This window comes from Clarias gariepinus, chromosome 25 (genome assembly GCF_024256425.1).
Source record: "Clarias gariepinus isolate MV-2021 ecotype Netherlands chromosome 25, CGAR_prim_01v2, whole genome shotgun sequence".
Lineage (NCBI taxonomy): Eukaryota > Metazoa > Chordata > Actinopteri > Siluriformes > Clariidae > Clarias > Clarias gariepinus.
The window spans coordinates 15,788,850-15,814,536 of record NC_071124.1 but is presented as its reverse complement, the minus strand read 5'-3'; the positions used below and the strand labels follow the sequence as shown (position 1 = coordinate 15,814,536).

The window sequence follows — 25,687 nt, the reverse complement described above, 5'->3', positions numbered from 1 at the left end:
TACACTATCTCTGGCCACAGCCCATCCTCCAGCACTTTGCACAGTCACTTTAAAATGAATGCTCCATCTGTAAAAGAGTAAAGAAGTGAATATTGGATTTCCGTAAACTTTTATACTGTTCTCTTAATTAAAGCACTTTATTGTGTGCACACAAGTGACAAATAAAACATTAAGACTGGATATGAATAAAATAAATCCGGTGAAAAAAATCAAACAAATAATAATAAAAAAAAATTAACAGGGAACCTGAATGGGCAAGAATGCAGTACGGGTAAAGAGATTAAATCTGGTAGCAGCTCAGTTCACATCCACCTCCAATAATCTGTCGGAGGTTCATTTAGATGGTTTATCCAAATCCTATTTTTGCCTTGTTCTTTTCTTCACCACAGATATTACCAGATTATTATCAATAGCCCTAAAGTGACATGTTACTGTATGTCTTGGTTTATCTATCTATTTAACTAGTTTGTAGAATGTGAATACTGAAATACACTTTTGACCATTAAGCTTTGTGCCATATAAAAAAATAATAATAATGTGATCTCAGCCTCTTGCTGGTTTTTAATTGGCCCACGCTTTGAACGTCAGTGAATTCATGGGATTAAAATGAATCAGAAGCTAAACTTGACTTGGATCCAAAATTAACTGCTACCATAAGCAGTTCCTTTTTATTGCATACTGCATACTGTTACATTCAAGCAAACTGGCTTTTTCACCAGGTGGATTTTTTATGTCCAGTATGGCCACTGCTTTAGATTTAAAAATACAAGTGATTTACAGTAAAAACCATAAAAGCGATTGTTATTTTGGACATTCAAGTGTTTCTATTCACTTATACCCCTGCATTTAGAACTGTTAAAATTTTTCTTTTTCACTCACTCACGGATGCTGAGGATGGCCCCATGTGGTCTGCTTAAAGATGTGATAACTGAGAACTTAATTCATAAAAATGGCTGCAATGAGAACTGCATAGATACAGTCTTTTTATGATGGCTTGTGACTGCAGTCGCTTGAATCGTTTTCAATGGCTGGAATTGCTATGACCATTTTTGTACCCAAATCTCTCTTATTGAACAGTTGCTTCCCTCAACAAAATGGACTAAAATACGTTAAATAAAACACATTTCCTGTTACTTTAAACCTTATAGCACAATGTTATAGAAGGGATTTATTTATAGCCACCCGAATGAGGATGGATTCCCTATTGAGTCTGTTGTCTCTTTGTCAGGTTGTCTTAGGGAGTTTTTTTTTTTTTTAACCTGCTTTGTGACAATGTCCTTTGTTCAAAGCATTATATACAAATAGTATATAATATTTATAGCTACACATACACAAAGAGATATATTTTACTGCATCCCTTCAATTTCTGTGAATGAGTATGACATAGTGTGCTCTATATGTAACGCAATATACACTGATCAGCCATAACATTAAACCTTACAGAATGTCCAATATTGTCCAGGTACCACTTGTGCACCAAAACAGCTCTGTCCATTTGAGGCATGACTCCACAAGACCTCAAAAGGTGTGCTGTGGTACCTGGCATCAGGAAATTAGTAGCAGATCCTTTATGTAAGTGCTATAATTTGGAAGGTGGAGGCTCCATGCAACATGGGCAGAAGAGCACTACCCATAACACCCTCATATTTGGATCTTTATCATCATCATCATCATCATCATCATCATCATCATCATCAGGACAGTGGGATCTCATGAGGCTACCTTTTGTTTTTAACATTAAAGATGCAATTGATTTAATATAATTTCCTACCCAATGTTGGTACTCCCTTAAAGTAAATTTGTAGTAGTTGGTGATATTAATGAGAAACAGTTTTGTGTTTAAGTTTGTGAGATTTTCGGTTTGTAGAGGTTTAAGAGCGGTTATAGGATGACATCTGGCTCATAAAGTAATTTCCCTGAAAGAATTTGGCCTTAAGCCAAATCTAATTGATAACCCTTAAAATACATCACCCAAAAGGAGATGCTACTCGCTGATGCTGCAAAAACAACATTGTTTATGATGCCCAGTATTTTAGCATAGTGAGCAAACATTCCACTCAATGCATAAAATCTATGCAGGTTTGATGAAGCACTCATAACCATTTGGACATTGATTAGTGTCAATCATGCTGCACATTGACACACACACACAAAAAACTCACCTGTTTTTTCTAAGGACGTAGCCAACCATGGCAACGACAATAAAAAGACAAATATTAGTCTAATCATCACCCAGTAATAATAATTTAAATTATTAGCACCACCAGGAACACCATGATCACTGGTTCAATCCCTTGCTTGAATTATTGCTTGTGAGGATAGGTTCTCTTTTAAGCAATCTTGCTACACCGGGTCATTTTCTCAATGGTGTCTTTTTAAAGAATTACTAAATTAAAAGTGTACAAATATAGTATTCTATTCAATTCAATAATTTATTTATATTTATATTCAAGTAACCACTTAATCCTCATCAAGTCACGGATGAGCAGTACACATAAGCCACATCAAAAAAAAGATGTTGTCATTATTAACTTCAAATGAACTAGAGGTTGATGTAGGAAAAACTGCCCATAGCTGCTTTATGGTTTGACTCAAACTCGTTAACCAGCTGGGACATGTGAAGAAATAACATATATGTGACATATAAGGTTTCTCCTGTAGTTGTTCTCCAGATGTTCCAAATTTAACATTGTAAGTATTAGCAAATTACTTGGAATAAAGGGAATAAAACACTTTGGGCAAGCTGTTATTATAAAAATAATCATTGAGGTGGTAACACATACTCCAGCGTTGCTCCATTATATTATATATGATCCATATACTGTATGTACATATTGATTTTTTTTTTTGCATCATTTCCGCTCGTTCTGTTTTTTCAACCTTACATTATCCTTGTTTAGGCATACATTACATTTTAAAGGATATAGCATCAAAACAGAAGGTATGGCAATAAAAAACAATTTATCCAATTTATGCTGTATCAGGAAATGTGCTGTATACATACATGCAGGATATAAATGAATACAATATTTATATAGTCTTATGTTTCATATTTAAATTGTGATGTTGCTTTTTCCAGGACATCCAGAAGAACATATTCTTTAAGTGCCTAGATAGATGACCTCTCTTTTTTTACTGTGTGTGCAATATGAATAAACTGCATGGCTTGTGCATGCTATACTTTTCCTGATACAGCACTAATATAGTAGTACTGTAGCAAGCCACTAGAGGACAGTGTTTTGTGGCTTAGTCACCGCTTGCCTGTTTTACCTAGTAACAGATACAGGTCATAGGGCTCTGCAGGTCCACTCATCAGCAGAGTATCTCTCAACTTAAAGGAACAAGATCTCATGCATTTCACAGGATCCTGGTGAAATGCACAGAAAGATGGCACCACATAGAAAGAAGGGTGTATCCTGTGTAACATACTAAAGTCAAATGAAACTGAATAGTTGTCTGTGAGCTCAGGAAAAAGCTTTTTTTTCCCCCAAGCTATGTCATTCTTTGTGTTCCCTCAGTAAAGGTGATCATTTGAAATGTACTCAGTGGAAACGTATACTGCATTGATGCATGCACCCTTGCATTGCACCACTGAACAGATTAGTATTTCATGCTTATATATTTAGGTAGCGTGTAGTGTTAATATTATTAATCCCTTCATGCTCTCTCTCTCTCTCTCTCTTGTTCTCTCTCTGGTGTATCTCCAAAGAATGGCACAGCAGATAAGACTCGTGCTATTGTGCATCAACTGGGAATACAATGAATTCTGGGTCACTGTGGTGAGATGTGTGTTTGTGTCCACATGTTTTGCATGTACCCTTCATGTGTGTATAGAATTCACACATATCATAGAATTACTTGCATAAACTGTAATTGGTTTTGACTGATAAGAGAGATGGGTGGATGTGTAATTGCATCTGAGATGTAAGTACTAGATTTCTTCAAATAGGACTTGCACACTCGAAGTCAAGGGGCGTGGCCATCCTTGAAATAAATCTTGCCACACAAATTCTGACCTGAAATCACATCTCTAATCGGTGATATGATTTTATCATATCTTGATCATTTTATTAATTAACGTTCAATTAATATTGTAGCATTGTGGTTCTTTTGACAAACCCATTCGGCTATTAGGATCTCTCTCTATATATATATAGGCAATACAGTAATGACACATGGCCTTTAATTTCCTGCCAAGCAACAGATAATTCTGCAGATGCAATACAGAATTAACTAGCTGCCACTGTCTAAAGTTTCTGATTGCGCTTATACCCGAATGGCTGGAAAGGAATCTCAGTACTGCGATATAATATAGTTTTCAAAAGGCATCATTTTCTACACATGCAGCGGCACTGCTCAATCTAATCTAATTAAAACACTCCCCAGATGTACTGTAAGCCTATATCTTGCACATATTGCCCTATACATTCCATGGAAAATGCATGTACATTTAGATGCATCAGTATGCAGTGATTTTAGATGCAGAGGCAACACCTATATAGTATAAATTATGTAACATAGTGCTCTGACTTTCCTCACTGTTTTTTTTTTCTTTTCCTGTTACACCCTAGCAGGAATCATTAGCAGAGAATCACCCACCAGTAGATTCAGTGGTGTCAGCGATTCTGATTAGCCCAGTCCCATGCTAGCCATGCTTACTTCACTTCAGCTGCACTAATTATGACGAAAGGACAAACTTTTGACTTGGCATAAATCGCATGAGAGAGATGTGAGGGTTTGAATGATGCCAACGTGAGTATGTTAACTTTTCCCCCCCTATGCACTTCGGAAGAAACCATTTTGTAATTTTTTCGTTTCTCTTTATCTCTCTCGCTCTCTCTGTGTGTGTGTGCATGTGTGTGTGTGTGTGTTTTCTACTGTGAGGAGCGCAGTAAGGAGAGCCCCGCTTGTCGGGCGCGCCGCTCCCCGGCCGGTTTGTTAGAAATGCGGACCAAAAATCCGCCTCGGAAGATGGGCGCCGGAACAACCGCACCAGGTAAGGTGGTTTCAAAATTAGGAGAGGAAAAAAAAAAGAAAAGAAAATGATAACAATGTTTTCAGGCCGCTGCTGCAGAAAGCGCAAAGGAACTACACCGATTCCGCACCCGGCCTGCTGCTGTGCATGCCTCTTCTTCTTCTGTTTTTTTTTTTTTTTTTGCCTAGGGAGCGGTAGTGCATTTTCAGCTCTTTTCGATAAACACGCACGCACACGCACGCACAGGCACGCACGCCGCGCTCACGTACCCCCGGCAGCAGCGAGAGGCGCATCTGCAAAAAAAAAAAAAAAAAATGTCAGAACGGCGCCTTTAACTCGCCGCGGCCACCGGTGAGGAGAAGAGGGAGGTTCGGTTCGGTTCGGTGCTGTGCATGTGCAGCGTGCGCTTGAGACGCGCGCTTAGGCCGAGCGCGTGTGTGTGTTCGCCTGGATGAGGGGCAGTATGCGCGAATGCAGAAGGAAATCGGGACTGGCCGGCGGAGAGATCGAGAGACCGTTCGCCGGATTTTGCGCGAGCATGCGGATTTGCTTGCACCTGCAGCGTGGCGTATAGCGCTATTTTGGTACGTGCGACTTTTTCTCCCCCTCTTTCCAGCTCGTCAGGAGCGGCCTATTTTATGTACACCCCAGCATACTGCGGTACGGCTGGCAGCTCAGCGCGCTCCTTCCTGCTCCTGTAGGTCACATGCGCACCTTTGCAGCGCGCTATTGCCGGAAAAAGGCGCCGCGTGTTTGCGTGGCGCTGCGGATCGGCTGAAGGAGCGGGAGGTGTGATTTTATTTTTATTTTTTGCGGATTTTAACGCGATATACCGGATGGATGGCAATAACAGCAGAGCATGTGCTTCATGCGCTTTAATAACACACAGCTCCACACTCCATAGGGGGAGCGTTTTGGGTGTTTCTCGCACCGCAAAGTTGCTCGCTGACGCTGCCATGGCGACACGCGACAGCGTTTTTTTTTTTGCCTTCCTTTGCGCGCGGATGTCTGTCGGTCATGCCGTTTTCTCACCTGCTCGAGTTTTTTCAAGCTACCTGTCCATGAGGTTGTGTATTCGGCCCGCGTGCATGTGCATGTGTGTGTGTGTGTGTGCATGTCTGCGTGTTTCAAAATGACTGCCTGGGCAGCTGTTGCCATGTTGCCAAGTGGGCACAGGCTATACAATTTTGCATATTCAACCCGTCCAGTCTGTAGAACCACTAAATGCGATGACTGTAGTATGGTTTTGCATGTTGAGAGAGTTTTACATAATCACATGACAAATTGTGTCCCACTGCCACACCTTTAAAGTGCAGTTAATTGAGCATTACAACATAGCCTGGATGAAAAGTTTTTACAGTGCAAGTATATAAATATGTACCGAATGTTCCACTTAGAGGCAGATGACTGTCTGGTTATATATTAACACGATCATATGCGTTTGACAGCTTGTGCCACCAAGTCATTCAGAGAAGTAGTTGTTTCTTCAGTAGCCCCCTGGGCTGCATTCACTCAGGAGAAATCGCAACATTTTATTCCAGTGGCGATGCTGTTGCACTCTCATACTCCATCAAAATGAGGCAGCAGCACCCCTTTTCTACCTAGCAACACCAATGTGATATCATTGACAGCAGCTGTCATGGTCATATCACACTCGGACTATGGCTGTCTCTCCCCTCTGACTGTTAACATTAAAAAGGTAACGCTATAGAGAGGTTGGGGGTCCAGCTGCATGCTGTAGCGCCTCATCTAGTGCTCAGTAGAAACGTTCAAGCATCACTGTGTAAGCTGTCAGCATTTGTATTAAAGCAGTGAAATGCGAGTTTAGACATTAAATTGTCTTTTATTATATAAAGGCATACTGTGTACTTTTCCTACACACCCGCATGATAATTTAATCTGCTGCTTCAAGACAGCAATGCATATTTTTGTTTTTAATTATTTTGTTTACTTTGTCTCAGAGACTTTGGCCTAGTTGTGGATAAGACAGTTGCAAGATAAACTTTTGATTTATGAATGTTTTAAACTGCCCACATTTTTAATTAAAGAATTCATATAGGTATTATGCTGTTTTTGTTTTTAATTATAGTCGAATAGGCATGCTTGTAAAACTTTTTTAGACAGTGTTCTTTTTTTTACCTGTCTAGTTTTAGCATAGTTTTACCTCTAGTATAATTGTGATTGCTATTAGTTGTGCTTTTCATAGCAACTAACTGAAAGATTTCTCCAGCAGTCCTATTTGAAACATTTGCATTATGTATTATAAGCCTGACCTTTTTTTTTAGTTGAGCACAAACACAGCATCATAACGTGCAAAGGTCATACAGAGGTCATATGTGTAGGCTTTGGTGTGTTTGCTTAAAGACTGCAATGTGCAGATATTATGCTGGATTCTGCTCAGTAATTGCAAGTCCTTGCTAAGGCTTCCAGCATAGCTTCCAGTATTTCACTCTACACTGCAATTTCAACCTCGCTGAACACCAGTCATCAAATCATCTGTGAGAATAGCTCAGGAAAAAAAGGGAATATGTGGTTCAAAATGGACATTTATAAACATAACATTAAAGGATGAGTATGTGTAGGATATGAAGCAAGGTCATAGTAATTAACACTATTGTCAAGGTCATATTAAGGTCATTGTTGGGGTCAAAGGTTAAGACCTGGACAAACACAAGATTGGGGTTTGATTTTGCTATTGATGAAACCCGTGTAATCAGATAGAACAAACTGTCCTGTTTTGTTTGTGTTAAATCACTTTGTGCTGACTGCTTATTTTTGTTGGCTGCATGGGCACTATTTGCAATACATCGAACCTTTTTCAACTTGATTACTTTTTTACTGAGCTTACAGAAACTACAGAGCACAATTTTGTTCAATGCTTTTTAATCACTCCAAGTACAAGCTTGGGCAAATGTGCTATACGTGTTAAAATGCATAAAACATTTTTAAATAGAACAATGTCTGGCATCATTTTAAAAAGAACTAAGACTTGTTGAGATTTGTTGCATTTGGTACGGCTTATTATAGTGGCTGCAAATTGTCCAAGATCTTGATCATCTCTCTAATATTGCTGCTATAATTACATACTACGTATAATCCAAATATATATGGCTATGACAACTTTGATGCAAGAGCTACAGGGAGTGAGTCACTGCAATGGAAAAAGGGTGACCTCCAGCATGGTGCCTAAATGCTAATATATATTGAAACAAAAATTGCAAAGCAGGATTCAAAATACAGAATTAATAGATGCAAGATAAAGTCAGGTAAGTAGATTTTAACTCCATGCATGTAAATGAGTGTCTGTGTGTGTGTGCGCACATAATGTCCTGTGTTGGACTGGCATCTCATCTAGAGTGTGCTCTTTCTTTATGGCAATTATTCCTTATATTTGGTTTAGAGTAACTGAAAAGCATGAATGAATATTAAAAGATTTTATCATTATTTCTGATGAAGCTTTGCACACTCATGGCATTTTTTCTACTAGCTATATATGGGAGCTTTAAAAAGTTGTAATTAAACATATTCTTCGAAGTAAACAGTTTAATTTTAGTTAAATCTACTTAATTAAAGCAACACCTAATTATTATACAGTATATATATATATATATATATATTTTTGGCCTGTCACTGGTGTTTGTTTGGCTCGTGTGACAGGGGTCCCTTACTGTGAAACAGTAGGCAGCATCATGGTCAACTTTTATGTCATATTGTGGGCGTGTCACATGCGTATTTCACCGAATGTATCAGTAGTGGCAGTGAGTTGACCGCACACTTCAATCACAGGTAATAGTGTGCAGGGGTCAGGATCTACATGTGGGCGGGGCCTATATATGTGTGTGTTTGTAAATAGACAGTCACAAGTTGTTTGCGCTTATAATTGTGTTGATTAAATATTGTCGGCATGCACTCTCCAGCATTTTTTAAAACTTCCTGTAACAGTCTGTAGTAGCCTAAATAATAATTGGTAAAAAAATTCATATAAATATTGTGAAAAAAATTACTGTACAACTTACATACTGGGCTAAGCATGTGAGCAGATTAGCAAGATAAGCTGTCTTAGCTGTTAGCATATTAGCTAGTGTATTAGTTGTTTGGACTCACCAGAGTATATTATACTCTATACTTATATTTTTCTGCACAAGATAGTAAATATGACTTGAACTAAAGTTGTGAATGGTGGACTGAATTAATGTTGGAGAACATGTACCATAGGATTGGTCCAGAAAATCGTTCAGTTCTGTCATGTGGTTTTGTTGCTTTACTGCATCATATTTATTTAGTACAGAATTGAGAAAATCTCAATTCAAATATAGTGTTAATTTTGGCAGCTTATTTTGATTTACTTTTAGTCTTTTGCCTAAAATGTACATTAGTTTTAGTCACATTTTAGTTTTTTAATGATGGTTAGTTTCAGTCTATAAATAAAAAATTTAGTCTAATTTTAGTCATGAATACTAATGTTTATAAACAATAATCTCAAATTTATTTACACTTTACTGTATACAATATTACACTAACCGTTAAATTACATACTGTTTTGTCACATTTTTTATTCAAATATTTTAATTTCAAATGCCAATGTTATTAAAATTACTTGATTAGTCTAATAAGCGGTTTCAGTGAGTATACATGATGTGGTTTCACTCTGACTGTAAGGTACTGGTGTAATTGCAAAAATCATCATAAGAACAAGAAATTTATAGATTTTAAATAATAGACCCCTGCGAATCACAGATAAACGATGGATGGACAAATTCACATGTAATATGTCAATCGTACCTGCTTGGGTTAAAGCGGCTTCACACACCTGACTTTATTTGTATTGTATTTAGGTTCGTTCTATTAGTAATTGCCGTCTGCAAAGCTTTAGTATTTCTGCAACATTGTGTTCACAATCTGCCTAACCTGTTCTATAAATCTTAAAGAACCTGTTGTTTTTGAGTGGCTGTTATTCAAATGCCACTTCACCTTTTTTGTGTTTTTTTAACAATCACAAAGTGTGCTACTGCAGTTTGCAAGGTAAATGTGCACAGATTATCGGCTAGAAAGATAAATTGATTTTAATGTCCATTTATTTGTGATTTACATTATTGTTTAATTTTTACTTGTTAATGAACAAGATAAAACATTTTATCATAGTTTTAGTCTCTTCTCCGTTATGAAAAATTGGTTAACAGATATTTTCCGTCATTATTTTAGATTACAAAATTACCACCGTTCAGATGTTACCTGTCACTGTCATTGAAATCGCAGATTGCCACTGTCATTGAAATTGTCAAATAAATATGTAGAAAATGTTGTTGTTCATGCATTTTCTTAACAAGTTGTTGCTCATTTTAGGTTTTATTTTAATATGAAACACCACTACGGGATCTGGCAAAGTACTGCATACTCTGGCAGATAAAGCTTGATTTTCTGTTATGCCATGTGAATGTGCAGAAAAAGGGTTATTGTGGTCTGTGAAAGCCAGCTAGATGTGAGTCAATACCCAAAGGTTCCTATCAGACCTTGCAAATGATATTGATGTGGAGGCAGTCCTGTAGGCGATTTTGCTATGGATTGCAGGACTACCAGGGATGGCAAAAGCTCTCTTTTATAAGGGGTCAAGTTTGTTGCTGTCAATGAGTCAAGCAATGTGTAAAGGAAATAATAAATACATTGCAGAAGAATATTTACCTGCAAAGAAAAAAATGGTCTGTCATGTAATATGTTGCTTTCTTTAAAGACATGTAAATATTCTTCTGTAATTATTTATATTTAATTTATACATTTTTAATGTCTGTTTGAAAGTAGTGAATAATTTTGGGCATAATAATTGAGAAATGATAGACATTATAACAGCATTTGTACTAAAAATAATACAGTGCCTAAGACTTTTGCACAGAACTGTATATTGTAATTATGTCTAATTTCAAATTAATTTTGTTCACTGGATACTTTAATATAAACTCCTTTGCAATTATCAAATCAGACAATTTTTTGGGCAGATGTGCCATGCATAAAATCATGTAAGTCAAGAGTTTTATTTAATCTTCCCTTCAAATATAAGAATTAGGACAATTTTATCTGAATGTTATTATACAGACAGTTGAGGTACAGTATTTCATAATATGCTGATTTCCCAGCATTTTCGCACACAATGGCCTGCCAGATGTGGTCTTCTGCTGTTGTAGCCCATCCATCCAATTCAGTGTCTTGTTGTGCATTATGAGATGCTTTTCTGCTCACCATGGATGTGAAGTCAATTAATATCAGCTATTTTAGCTGAACTGCCTGCCACCTAACACTGTATAAATGCAGATCATTTACTGCTTTCTGTTTCACCCAAATGAGGATGGGTTCCTTGTTGAGTCTGGTTCCTCTCAAGGTTTCTTCCTATTACCATCTCAGGGAGTTTTTCCTTGCCACTGTCGCCCTCGGCTTGCTCACCAGGGACAAACTGACCATTTTGATTCATACAAATTCACATTTCATACAAACTTAAATAATTCTTTTGATTGTGTAAAGCTGCTTTGCGGCAATGAAAATTGCTAAAAGCGCTATACAAATAAAATAAAATTGAATTGAATTGAAGTCTGGCACTTCTGCTCTGGTCTCACACAAAAGTATATTTCTGCCCATTGATCTGCTGGAAACTGGATTAATTTCATGTTTTTAGGATTTTGTAAAAATTCTGTTATGTTATCTGTCTGTTATGTTATGTTTAATGTGAACATCAACAATCTTTCCTGGCATGGTGGTGTGTATAACCTTCTAACCTGTTCTACTAAATAGATAATAAATCTTTTGTTTTCAAGTTTTGTTCTATAATTAACCTTGGATATAAATATATTTGTTTATTTGAGAAATTTGTTAAGATTCTCTTTCTTTCTACCCCACCTCCTTTCTCTTTTTAGTGATGGCCTCTGCTGAGCAGCTGTGTTCCTGCTTTCACCAGCATTGCTCCTAGGCCACACACACACACACACACGCACACACGCGCACACACACACACGCACACTTACAGGCACACACCTGATTCAGGTTCACCTCCATACAAAAAGACGCAAGCAGATACCATGTACAGTGTGGAAGACTTGCTTATCTCTCATGGATACAAACTGCCCAGGAGTGGCCCTGCCTCATCCTCTGCACCTTACGACAATCGGAACACCGACTGTCGGCGTGACAACGTGGAGAACCGACCCTCTGGTGGTGGTGGGGCCTTGAATGGGTTTGGAACGGCAGAAGCTGGAGGAGAGAGCCGTACAGAAACAGGGGCCGGGGCCTACCGACCGACTCCGTCTGTAAAAGCGTATCCTGAAAACAACAACAATATCAACGAGGGACCTGAACGAATGCAAAGGAGGCTGGAAGTTCCTGTTGGTTTCCTTGGTGATCTGCAGCCTCTTGGAGACTCACTTGCTACTGACAGTGGGTGAGTGGCTCATGTATAGTAATACTGATATACTTATATACACTGTCACATAAGTAAGATTTTCAAGAATCCTGTACCCATGCATCAGAAACAATTTTATAATAAAAACTGCAATTCAGTATTAAAAAAAATTTTTTGTACTTTTGAATGGCAGTGTAACAGCCTAACTTATGACTATGACTGGGGATGGCCAATTGGTGTAAATACTGTGTAGTCTTTTAAATCTTTTAAGCTCTCATATATGCTAGCATGTAGAACAGTTCATTACCTAGTCATATATTCTGTCAAAATGTGCATTATTTTTGTTCTAAGGTTCTATGATGCCCCCAGCTTGACGTTCTCTGAACACGCAGATGAGCGAGATATTGCCTTCTGGAGAAGGAGAGGGCAAGACTTTAGTGCCCTTTTGGACTTTGCAGACCCTAGAGAATTGCGTGTGTCTGGGGGGCCTTGGAGAGGCCCAGTGCTGGCTCCTGAGGAGCTAAGGACAGAAAGGCCATTGGCAAGATGGGAAGAAGTGCAGTGGATGCGAGAGCCCATAGACTCAGGCCCAGAGACACTACGAGTGACTGGAGAGAGGAAGTGCCAAAGCCTGGGCACGGAGGAGTGGCGTCCTGCAGTAGGTCTAGGCCGGCAGTTATCTGATGGAGAAGCTGAACGCTGGTCTCAGGAACAGCAGCACCGTTTGCGGCCCGTAGAGGGCAGTGTGCCTCCTACAGTCAGGATGAAATCTCAGTCACTGCCCCGAGTTCTGTCTCCAGAAGATCCACAGTATGCAGAACATCCCCAAGCAGGTGCCTCAAGCCAGGCCCCTTCACAAAGAAACAACTCTGTCCCATATAGTCGATATCATAATGAATGGCCACTGGGAGAACGGTGGAGTGGTCAGAGTCAAGGTCCCACTGCACTTGTGCCAAAGCCACGTTTCAGCCGTCCCATAAAGCCCCCATCTTATGAAACACACCAGCAGAATAGGGGCAGTTGGGAAACTCTTTCCTCTGAGCCAGTTTCAAAACCCAGAGATCGGTCACTTTGCTATCCTCAGAGCTTTGATCCATTAAGAGACAGGTCCGGATGCTATTCTCAGAGTGCAGAGCCATTACGGGATCGGTCCATGTGCTTTTCACAGAGTGCAGAGCCACTGAGAGATCGAATGGTGAGCCATTCCCAAAGTGCCGAACCACTACGATTTGTTAGTCATTCACAAAGTGCAGACCTGTTAAGAGATCGCTTTTTAAGCCACTCTCACAGTGCTGACCTTTTAAGGGACAGATCACTTTGTTATAGCTCAGAACTACTTCGAGACAGGTCTATGTGTTACTCACAGAGTGCAGAATTACTGAGACCTGAGGCATATAGGGCAGATTTGTTTTATCAGGAACTGACTGGTATGGAGCCCCCTGGTTACATCCCACCCCCTTCTTACAGGAGATTTCTGCCTCCCAGGAGTGGACAGATTTACCGTGCTGACTCAGCCCTTGTCCGATGGAAACGAGAACCAGTAAGTGCTGAGATGGGTGAGTGGTTTTCAAGGACAGCAGGAATGTCATGGTCAGAACGTCAGGAGGACAGGAGTATGGCAGTTGTTCCCAGACGGCCAGTGCATCCAGGGCCAGTTGTACCAAGTCGACCTGTTCAATACGTCCAGTTTGAAGACCAACGTGTTAGGCATATCTCAGGGGGGCCCAGTGGAAACTCACTCACAGATGCAGACAAGATCCGACATGTCAACAAAGAGCTTCCCTGCACTGCAGCTTTAGGACAATCCACACATGATAGTGCCTTCCTCTCTCCACAGGGGCCGAGCACGGACACTCACAAACCAGCTCTCAGTGAACAGGAGAATGCTAACCGATGGAACAGAGGGTTAAACAAAGGCATTGAAAGTGTAGCACCAGACCAGAGCTTTTCCAAGTATGCCACAACATTTCAGACAAGACCATTACAACCAGTTATAAAAGTCGAACGGAGTGCAGATCAGCAGGTTAAGGTAGATAAAATTACAGACCAAGGTCAAGTCAAGGTAGAGAAGGCAGAACAGGTTAAAGTGGACAGACCTGCGGAGCAGGCCAAAGTCGACAAAATCATAGACCAAGTCAAGCCAGTTGTAGATCAAGGCAAAGTTGCGGAAGTTAGGCCAGACCGCTTTCCAGACAAACAAATTAGAACAGATAAAATGCCAGAACAAACAAAAATAGACAAAAATACAGACCTGGGTAAAACAGATAGATACTGTGAAAAACAAAGTATACTTGATAAACTGGTAGAGAGGATTCCAGACAAACCAATAAAAATTGAGAGAATTCTAGACAAGCCAAGTAAATTAGAGAGAGTTCCTGACAAGCAAGTCAAAGCAGACAAAATTCCAGAAAAGCTTAAGGGAGACAAGATATCAGAAAAACAAAGTAAATCAGATAAATTGACAGACAAGCTCATTAAGGCAGAGAAACAGACAAAAGCAGACATAAGTGTAGAACAGGTAAAAGCTGAGAAAGTCACCGACAAACAGACAAAGGCAGACAAATCAATGGAAAAGGGTTCCTCAGAAAGCGTGTCCATAGTAAAGACAGATGAGCCTGAGAAAAAGAGTGTAAAAAAGAAATTAAGTGAAACAATTTTTTGCCTTGTGTCAGTCCCTCTTTCACAATCTAGTGGAAAGTCAAGAGATCAAAACAACAATGAAGAAAAAGAACCTGAGTCCCCTCGTATTCCTCCCCCTCCACCTCCAAGCTCCTCAAGTGAAAACAGCAACACCCTTGGTTCTTTGCCAAACCAAAGCCTCAAAAGCACATCCACCACCTCCACTGATTTGGAATTACAGGCACTTACACTTGGCAGTGCTTCCAGTAGCATAATCACCAGAAGAGCTCATCGCAGGAGAAACTCTCGCACTAAAATAATTAAGCCAAACCCCCATGATGAGCTGAGACGATACTCTGGTGCTTGGCCAGGGGACCAGTATCGTGACCAGGAAACTCAAACTAGTCCTGAACTTGCAAAGAGTGCTCAACATCCAGGTCCTGATAAGATGGAAGCACAAACACTGCCTGCTGTTCCAGAAGCAGAAGTCCCTGCTGAAAGTGGGTCAGGAGTTCCAGGTACTTCTGGACCTACAGGAGGCACAGGGGCTGCAGGAAATCCAGGGCCTTCAGGGGCTACAGGAAATCCAGGACCTACAGGAACTTCAGCAGCTGCAGCAGCCCCTGGGGCTTCAGAACCCAGTACTCCATTTGGGTATACTATGAAAGGTCAGAAAAGTCTAAAACCATCCAGCAACAGTGCCTTTTCGAGAACAGGCACCTTCAAGAGCACAGGATCACACAGACCCCCATTGCATCCTCCTCCACATCCACCACCACCACCCCCAAACCAACCACCATCCCAACCACCACCACCTCCTCCAACACAGCCTCCCCTGAAATCCCCCCCCTTGGATCAGGCTGAAGATTCAAAGTCAGTTTCTGGCCCTAACCCAGATACTTTCGGACAGTTCCTCTTAAAACCAGTGTGCCGAAGGTCATGGGATGCAATTGAGGAGTTAGAATCCATTAATAAGGAATTGCAGGAGCAAGCAGGTAAGCGTCCTAGTGTGGACCAGTGCATTGAAGATCTTAATGAGGCCTACAAAGATATCCTGGAGCTTACCACTGCCAGTAATAACCTCTCCAGCTGTTCCTCCATGCAAATTCCTGACCGTATAAAAGCAAGACTGTCTGCTGATCCACTGGGAATGCCTGCAACTACACTTAGGTCCAGCCTAGTACCAGGAAGTGACCCAGAATACAGAGAAGTTAAGAGTGCCTTTTCCCGACCATCAACAGGGAAGAGTGTTAGCTTCAGCAAACAGCTGAGGGAGGAGATTTGTCCAGCAGCTCCTCCCCCAGAAACAGGTTTCAGAGATTATAAAACAGTTATGGCCCAGATAACTCAGCGCAAAGCCTGCAGATCAGTGAAGCTAGATGTTTCAGCTACTAAAGAAACCATAGTCAAAGATGAGAGTTTGACTGCACACACCTCCTCTACTTCATCCATGTCAGCTGAGGCCCCATGGGGAGACAGGCAGCCCATGCAGGATGCCTCCACCCTAACAAGCCCCCCAGACTATGAGCACATTTGTCAAACACTCCAAATGGCCCGTGAATCTGGGGTGATCAGTCGAGGGGCTTCTGTAAAATCCAAACCAGGTAGTGCTATGAGCATTGATAATCAGCAGCATGTGGCCATGCCTAGTGGATCTGAAGTAGACTTGGAGCAACCATGCTGCTCATTAGCATTAGATAATGAAAATAATTTAAGACAGGAGCCAAAGTCTTTATTGAGCGAAGAAAGAACCCCTGGCTTTAGAAGAGTACCAAACCAGAGTAACAAACTCCTTGCTAACAGAAATGTGCTGGGTGGTACTACAAGTGGCAAGTCAATAGGAGACAAAGCAGGTTTAGAGGTGAACCCAGAAGTACCAGCTGACTGGCAGATGCAGCTGTCACTAGCCGAGAAGCATATTGCCACACTTATTACAGGGGAAGGGTCCAATCCTGGGTCAGTTGAGGTTTTAGTTGAAATTATTGACAATATGAATGACATGAAAGACAATGCTGCCATTAGGATTGAAGATCAAACAAACATGGGACTGGAAGAAAACAACACTGAAACCTGTGAACAAATTGATACCCAAGTAGAAGTGCAAGAGACTGAAAAAGTTCAAGAACCTGAAAGTCATTTCACTCTATTAATAAGAACTGATGGTGATATTAAACAGAATAAAGAGGAGGAGTCAGCAATAGAAACAAAAGATTTCCAACAGGAAGACTCCATGGATAAATGCACAGAATTAGAAGAGGAAGAGAATGAGATAATACATGATCCCAACAAGGAACCAAGTGTGATCTTAAGGCCAAACAAGGCTGCAATGTGGACTCATTCAGGTGTAGACCCAGGTCTTCTGCCAGAGTTTCCACCAGATCATCTTCCCCTGTCTGTGTTAGCTCATACAAATCGTAGATTATCTTTAGAGTTGGATTTGGAGAGAAGTGGCTGGGAAGGAGCTATGTGGAACCTTGGAGGGGGCTGGGCAAGAGAAAGGAGATCCCTAGATGCTGAGAGGCAGGACTTAGGTGAAGATAGGTGGGGTTTAGAAAGTGATAGACAACAATCCAGTGGGGAAAAGCGTGGTCTAGGTGGTTGGCGTGGATGTGGGATTGATAGGCAGGGCTCAGATGATTCAGATTGGGATTTAGAGACTGATTCCCAAAACGTAAGGGATAAAGGAAGAGTTGGAGGGGTAAAAAATTGGAGCCCTAAGCAAGGGAAGGATCAGAATGAAGACCAAAGCAGTAACTTGTCTAATAAAGACTTAGTGGAAGACCAACTTAATTTGGTAGATGAACAGATTCAAGGTGCTGAAGGAAGTCCAGTGGTCAAGGAGATGCAGGGCTCAGTAAAAAGGGGTAGAGTGCTTTCTCAGCGAATTGAGGCCTTGCATGATTGTTTTATAGCCCCACCTGGACATGGATCTGAAGAGAGACTTGCCCGTATGAGAGAGGTGGACACTGTCTCCCGCATGAGACGCCTTAGCCTTCGTAGCACAGACTCATGGGATGGACTCTATGGGGTGGTCTTTGTTTCTAGTGCTGAAGAACTGGAGAGGGATGATAGACAGTCTCTCCCTTCATCCCAGGAACTTCCAAACACAGCAGAGAATGAGGAGAGAGAAGTCAATGAGCCCTGCTCAGACGGCAATGAGCCTTGTGAGACACAAGATGACCATCCAATTTCAGCAGGTACTTCGTTATTCTGTTATACTTAGATTTGTGTGAGTCTTTATAGCTGTTTGGTCAAAAAAATGTATGTGTTTAGATGGTGCATGAAGCAATAAATAATGTGTCATTATCAAGCACTGAAAAAAAACACATAATCAGACGTATTATATCAAAATATATTAAACACAAAACCAAGGACTATAACCCACTCTCAGGGTCCTATACAGGGTTGTACTACTGAAGGTATACGCTGGACAGGGTGCCAGTCCATCACAGGGCAAAAGCATGTACATGCTAATACACTATGGTCAGTTGGGAAATGGCAGTTAGCCTAATCTGCATGTCTTTTGACTGGTAGGAACCTAGAGTACTCTGAGGGAACCCACACAAAGAGACCAGAGGTGTGCTTTAGTGGTTCCATCCTCAGCTGGGTCTTGTTCCAAACTTTGGAAAAGTGGCTACACATTTCAATAATTTGCTTATAACCTTTAGCTGCGCAAGGTGGGTGAAGATGTCAGTGGGGAATGAGGGCATACATCCCTGCAAAGGTCAAGAGTTGAGGGAGGATGCAGACAAGGCCCTGCCTTTAGTCTGTGAGGCTTTGTCTCCTCTAACCTGGATTTCACTTAGGAGGTTGCCCTGTTGACCACTAACCTTTCCTGGGGGCATTCCATCAGTTTTTGATGTGAGATGTGATGTGAAACCTCCTTGTCGGTGTCTAGTAAGAGTTTGGCTGTGGAGGCCGCTTTGTGGGCCTCTGGCAGGGGCTTGGCAGTGGAGGTTGCTTTGGCTGTCTCTGGCAGGAGCTTGCCAGTGGAGGCCACCTTATCAGCCTTTGGCAGGAGCTTGGCAGTCCAGGCTACCTCCTCAGCCCCTGGCCATATCCAAATTAGCTCAGGTCAGCTTGGGAGGCCATCTTGTTGTTTTATGAAAATAACCCTGTTTATGCCGGAGGATACTCCAGTAAAAATAACCCTTCTTAAATATTTAAATATTCGTTTACAACATTAACTAAATGTTCAGAGTGTAGTTTTGATCAATTTAAAGTTATTTTATAATATTACAGTATAATATATTTGTGTACAGTATATGCAAACTGTCTGATTCATGTAATTATATGTCCAGCTGTCATGTAGCAGCAGTGCATTGCAGAAATCATGTAGATCTAGTGATCTCAGTGACTGTGGCATGGTTGTTTGTGCTGGATGTATTGGACTATTATTATTATTTTTTTTAAGCTGATCTCCTCGAATTTGCCTCCAGACTGTGCATGTTCTTCCTGTGCTTTATGGATTTTCTAAGACAGAACAAAGACATGCTTTGTAGGCTAATTGGCATTTTCCAAATTACATGTATGTGAGTGTGTGTGGAATGGGTTGGCACCCCAATCCAGAGTGTGTCCTGCCTTATGCCCATGCAGTATTTTCTTGCATGTAGCAGAAACTAGCTTTTAGAAGGTTAAGATCTGACTGTTAATGCCAACGGATATGAGACATAAGAGTAGACATGAATTTATAGAAATGTATTATGAGAAAAAAGGTGATCGGTCAGAATAATTCTGAATTGATTTAGAGCAGTTCTAAATATTCCCTTTAATTTATTATGTGTTTATATATATACTCAGCAAAAAAAGAAACGTCCTCTGACTTTCAACTGTTTTTACTTTCAGTAAACTTAATGTGTAAATATTTGTATAAACACTAAAAGAGTCAACGCCATAAGACATAAACTAAAAATGTTTCACAATGTGTCCCTGAATGAAGGGAGGCTCAAAATTAAAAGTACCAGTCAGTATCTTGTGTGGCCACCAGCTGCTTGAAGTACTGCAGTGCATCTCCTCCTCATGGACTGCCTATTGCAGACAGTCTGAGCACTGATGGAGGGATTGTGTGTTCCTGGTGTGACTCGGGCAGTTGTTGTGGCCGTCCTGTACCTGTCACGAAGGTGTGTTATTCGGATGTACCGATCCTGTGCAGGAAGCGCTGTCTTAGGGAGCCTTTCCCGTAAAAAGGGACGTTTCTTTTTTTTGCTGAGTATTTATTATATATATATAATTTAATACTTTTTTTTTGTAATGATGACAAATAAGTAGGGGCTTGATGAAAGCCAGTTACCTAGACATTTTATGTTTGAACAAATAATGTAAAATGTTTATTTATCTACTTTATAAGTCAATGTTTAAGTATACAAATAGCAAATATATATAGTACTGTTCAAAAGTCTTATGCACTATATTATATGCTGTAACATTTCTGTTATGTACCCTGTATGTTTATCATGTCTGCATAATTATGTACAAAATCATTTAGTATTTTTTTATATATACCTTAAAAATTAATAAATAAATAATATTACAGGAGTGCACAGATAAATGCATGGCTGTACCCAATGTACGCTCCTGGGATTTGCATAAAACTAAAAAGGAGCGAGTGTGACAAAGTTACTAGAAGAACTTATATTCTCCAGCATGGTCAGTAAAACCTAACAGCTGTTTTCTTTTAAAATTGTAGAAATCTGTGTCTAAAACTCCTGATTTTAAGCAACAAGTTTTCATTCCAAATATTGACTGTTTATTTTATTACTCTTTATTGCCCTTTATAGAAGTTTCTTTTATGCAGAAATGTTTTCTAAAGCATCTTTGGTTTATGCCATATTTTTGTATGTGCCCAAGACATTTGCACATTGCACAATACTATAAGTAAAATAGTTGTTAGGTTTTAATAATTAGTTTAGTTTCAGGTTTTAATAATTACTACTTGATACCTAAAAAAACTTTTTTTTTTTTTTACAATCACTGTCCTACACCTATCACACAGTGTATTTTAGTTGTGCATACTGAAACTGTTTCATTATAGCTTAGATATTTTTGATGAGTAAGTATGGGGATCTATGTTTTAGTTTCTGGCTAAAAAAGTGAATGCTTGAAAAAATAACTTCAATGCTCGCCATGAGATGGTGCAGGTTAACCACTAGAGGGAGCAGCACGCTTTCTATTGTGATTCTCTAAAATCTTGTATAACTTGCAGAATTTACAAGCTCTCAGGTTGGTTTCAAGTTACTACTTTTTGAGTTTTTAACTTATTATTCATATGTAGTACTGTACCATTACAGTATTTATGGATGATCATTAGTTTGTGTATGTGTTTTGTGCTTTGTGTATAGCACAAACCATGTGCGAATGCCATAGAGAAAATGTTTTTTTTATTGATTTATTGATCCAAACTCTTTTTTAAATGAGTGTCCATTTGAAAAAGAGTTTGGATCAATAAATGTTCATTAATTGATTTGGAGCCAGGACACTTTGACTTTAGGATTTCAAAGACTTTCCCTTAAAATAGTTCTAACAGCCATCTTCTTGTGTTTCAGAGTCAGAGGAGCCCAGCCAGGTGGAGAAGTCATAGTTGAACCATGAATTCATAAATCAGGGGGTGAAGGGACATCCATTGCCACTAAGAGCCAGCTTCCAACACTGTGACCTGGCTGTCTGCTAAATGCCTTCATTTTCACATTATACTCGCACAAGAACACTCAAGACACACACACACACATATACACAAACACACACACATATATATATATATGAACACATACGTTGACATGCATTTATGCACTACATTATTTCATAATGCATATGCAGACATAACATGTAAACAGTTTCACATGCACCTCAGTTCATCATCATGAATTTTAACATGCATTCAAATATAAATGCACACACACATACACAGATAAAAATGGCCTTCTCCGACAAGAGCATTGTGTATCAACTTCACCATGCCTGCTGGGTTTCTTAATGTTGCTGCTCCACTGCCAGAAGGAGGCATGACCCTACCGCTCCTGTTCCCAATCCTACCTTACTCAATTTCTCATGGGAGTCTTTGAACTGCTATGGCCCAACCTTCCAAATTTTATTAAGAGAAAATGTAATGTATTGGAAGTATAACACAATTCAAAGAGGTTTTTGTAATATATATCAACCAATAGCTATAGATTCCCATTTTACTATGGGCCAAACTTTGTACATGCATAGGACAGCCAAATAATTGTTGCTGAATTAGCTTTCATTCATTATAAGCCGCATTCACAATGTTTGGTTGAAGTATCCCTTTGAGCAACTCCTTATCCCCACAGTCTATACCTTTACCTAATATTGATTCCATATAAAAAAAAACCCTATGGATAAATCATGATTTCCTTGCCCACTATTAAACCCCTTTTTAAATTAAGAGGGGGGAAATCGTAGCAGCGTCTGTTCCTTCTCCTCCTCTCCACCCAGTGCTTCTCTTCTGACGACCTTGTGGAACTTGTCAGTGTCAATTGTCAGATCCTGTGGTCTACTTGTAGTCCAGTATAATTCATATGTCCAGACACCATTATTGTCTGTATTCCTACATGTTATCTTCATTTTTATTTTTAATCCAAGTATTGTGGAGGATACATTTGTTTGCATTTGTTGTACAACCATTACCTGAGCTATTCAAAAACTAAGCTCCATCTGAGATGGGCAGCTGTAGCAAGTTGAAGAGTAGTGGCTCAAGAACTGTTTTACTTTAACAGTCAACAGCGATCTAAGACGTCTAAAACATTTTCTTTTGATCCATAATCTCTATCTCTATTTTCAGCACTCTGTAACATAATGTCCCTAAACATAGAACGCTCTACAGTACATATTGTATTGACTGAAACCATAGATGTATTTTAGATGAAATAGAAGTGTGGATAGAATCAACATTTTAGTATTTGATGAACCAACATTGCACCTTGTGAATGGAAAGTTAGGGAAAAAACATATTTTGCTTAAATGAAAGAGGATAAAAGGTATGGAGTAGCCTTTTTGAAAAAAAAATTCATTAATGATACACCTACACAAAAGAGACACAAACATGACGTTTCATATGTCCAATATCAAAATCACTATCAATATTTGTAATATGATATGTCAAATGCCATTGATTAACCCAGGTTTGGGATACCTTTTTTCAGGCAATGTAAATTTTTAAAAACAGGGTCCAGATATGAACATAATTAAGTTTTTTTGTGGTGTCTCTTTGCCACCAGGTACAGCAGGAAGCAATAAATGCTAACAATTATTTGTGATTCAGCATATAAACATGTACAGATTTTAGGAATTCAAGTAGGAAACAAGTTGTTAGGAAATGATTTGAGAAGATGCAATGAAAAACATAATATATCATGATGACACACACCCATTTTGATAATAGTGTTTAAAAAGAAAGCAGGGTTTTAAAGAGGAAAGATAGAGTGTACGGTATGACAGGATATATGTGTTTGATAGCTAGCGCAATGTCGTCCAACATAAAGCTCAGTGACTGTAAAATATGTTTGAGCCAGGATGTGTAAAAAATGTCATTTGTCTAACTGTCGCTCAACAAGAAACGTTTCAGATTGCGTGTGTGCATGTGTGCGTGCATGAATATTCGCTTGCTCCCCTGTCATTGCTTTCCATGTGCCATCCATGTATTTAAAAATAACTGCATTTCACTGAATATTTATTTTTCTTATCATTGAAATTGTTAAACAGGCCAGATAATGTAAAAAAATAAAGTATATTTTAAATATTTTCTGAAATATTTTGTATTTACCATATTTTATTTCTTTGTTCTTGGATCCAGTTCACAGTATCATATTGCTGTATAGTGCAGGAAGAAGATATATAATTTTCTAGTACATAAAAAAAACAATAGGGTAAATTTAGCTGAGCTAAGAATATCTCTGTTAAAACACCTGCAGTATGCCTTGTTCTTGCTCAGAAATTTGTGAATGATAAAGAGTTGTCATTGTATACTTTGATAACGATGTGGATTTCAGCTTGTGCTTGGAATATGTATCATACTGCTGTAGTTAAATGTGTAAGAACTTCGGTCCATACCTGGAACTCTGTAGAAATATGTCAGTATTATGTTCACATTTAGTTGATTGGTTGTTTAACAAAATCCAGTCAGCAGCCTCGATAACCTACAGAGGACCAGCTTTCCAGGTGCATATTAAGTCTAGTTATGAATCCCAATATCCAATAATAATTAAAATTCTCTTTCTGTCCAAAGTTAGTGTTGACATAAAAACAGGGCCCAAAGTTCATACGGTAGCCTACAGTGTTAATGAAAATATGTCACCTATGTTTCTTAAAAGCTAAATGTGGCCTTATTTTCTTTGAGCATTTGTATGTCTTTTATTCAGTGTCACGTCATGTCATGTCTAATTTTTTTTTCTAGAACGAAAATAACCTTTCAGTCATACAGCCAAATATTTTTTATTTCTGTGCAAATCTTATAAGCTAAAGTCAAGCTGAAAGGAATATTTGTAGCACATGGACTGGAACTGTTCTCCCTCCCACCTTCATTCCACAGGCCCATAACTGTTACTATTTCATGGCATTTTCATGAACGATGTAGCATTATCGCCATTGTAGCACTTGGAGAATGCGCATTGTGGGAAAAGTAGATGAAATTCATCATTCTTTTTTGGAAGTTGTGACTTGATTGAACTCAACAGTAATGCAGTGTATACCTTTAAAGCATAAACTGCTCTTTACATTTTGCTACATGCTATGGGGTGCAAAGAGTGACATGATTTCACATTTTGATGCAAATTTTTTCCATAACCCTTGAGGACTCTGGGTCATTATTCATGTCACAAAACACAAACCACAATATTGGTTCCATGTTTGTAAATGGTTAGGCGTTGAAATGTAAATATGTTAATTAAGCTAAAAAGTGAAATTTAATAAACATTTTCTACTATTTACCTCTGTTCCTAAATGTTTGAATTTGAACAAATGCTGAAACTGTGATATATTGATATTTGCAGTAAATTTGTTCAGTAATTTAAATGGGAAATTTATTACAGTAATGAAATAATTTTGCATCTATATAAACACTGTATAATCTAATTTTAATTTAATATTATTCAAGTTTATTAGCTGTACATTTGTAACATTTGATTTTTTTTAGCAACTCACTGTATACTCTCTTTCTCCCTCCCTTTTTTTATATCTAGACCCTGTAATAAACTATATTTGCCCCCAAGATAAACATACCACTAATCAATTATATTAGACATTGTTTACTTATAGAAAATTTAATCATCACTATCTATAATGTAAATAAAGATGCTGATATCATATGTTTCCTGAGCATGTAAACATCTGACTACTCTAAAAGAACGCGTTAAAGTCAAGTCTAAATTTTCCAGCTCTTTTTTGGCACAGACGCGGTCTATCTTTACCCTGTTCCATTCATCATTTCCTTTTGTGATATAACCTAGCATTATTTTTTTAAATAGCCTGTTTTGGAACTGGGCACTGTGTATTTTTGCATGAGTGGGAGAACTTGGCATAGGGTGTTTTTAGCAGGTTGGATGGGTGGATGTACTCCAAATATCAAAGAGCATGCTGAGATGATGTTAGCCTCCATTCAGAAAGTGCATCACAGTTCTGATTAATTCATAAAATACTGTGCCAAAGCTATGAGCCATTAAAAAGAGTTTTGCCAACATTTGGGTCCAGCTGGCTGAACT

General features: G+C 39.2%; 1 protein-coding gene across 1 annotated transcript; it reads left to right on the top strand.

Moving 5' to 3' along the window:
- The first annotated feature begins 12,003 nt into the window (after positions 1 to 12,003).
- LOC128513455 (uncharacterized) lies at positions 12,004 to 24,872 on the top strand. Its single transcript, XM_053487204.1, has 3 exons — positions 12,004 to 12,395; positions 12,708 to 18,172; positions 21,518 to 24,872. Exons 1-3 carry the CDS (start codon positions 12,037 to 12,039, stop codon positions 21,550 to 21,552), a joined length of 5,859 nt encoding a protein of 1,952 aa, XP_053343179.1. The 5' UTR covers positions 12,004 to 12,036; the 3' UTR covers positions 21,553 to 24,872.
- Positions 24,873 to 25,687: the final 815 nt, after the last annotated feature.

What these genes read in the sequence shown, in the direction of transcription:
- LOC128513455 (XM_053487204.1), top strand. Translation starts at nt 12,037, where the DNA reads ATGTACAGTGTGGAAGACTTGCTTATCTCTCATGGATACAAACTGCCC. An exon ending in TCACTTGCTACTGACAGTGG is followed by an intron (nt 12,396 to 12,707) that starts GTGAGTGGCTCA and finishes TTTTGTTCTAAG; the next exon opens with GTTCTATGATGCCCCCAGCT. An exon ending in TGACCATCCAATTTCAGCAG is followed by an intron (nt 18,173 to 21,517) that starts GTACTTCGTTAT and finishes CTTGTGTTTCAG; the next exon opens with AGTCAGAGGAGCCCAGCCAG.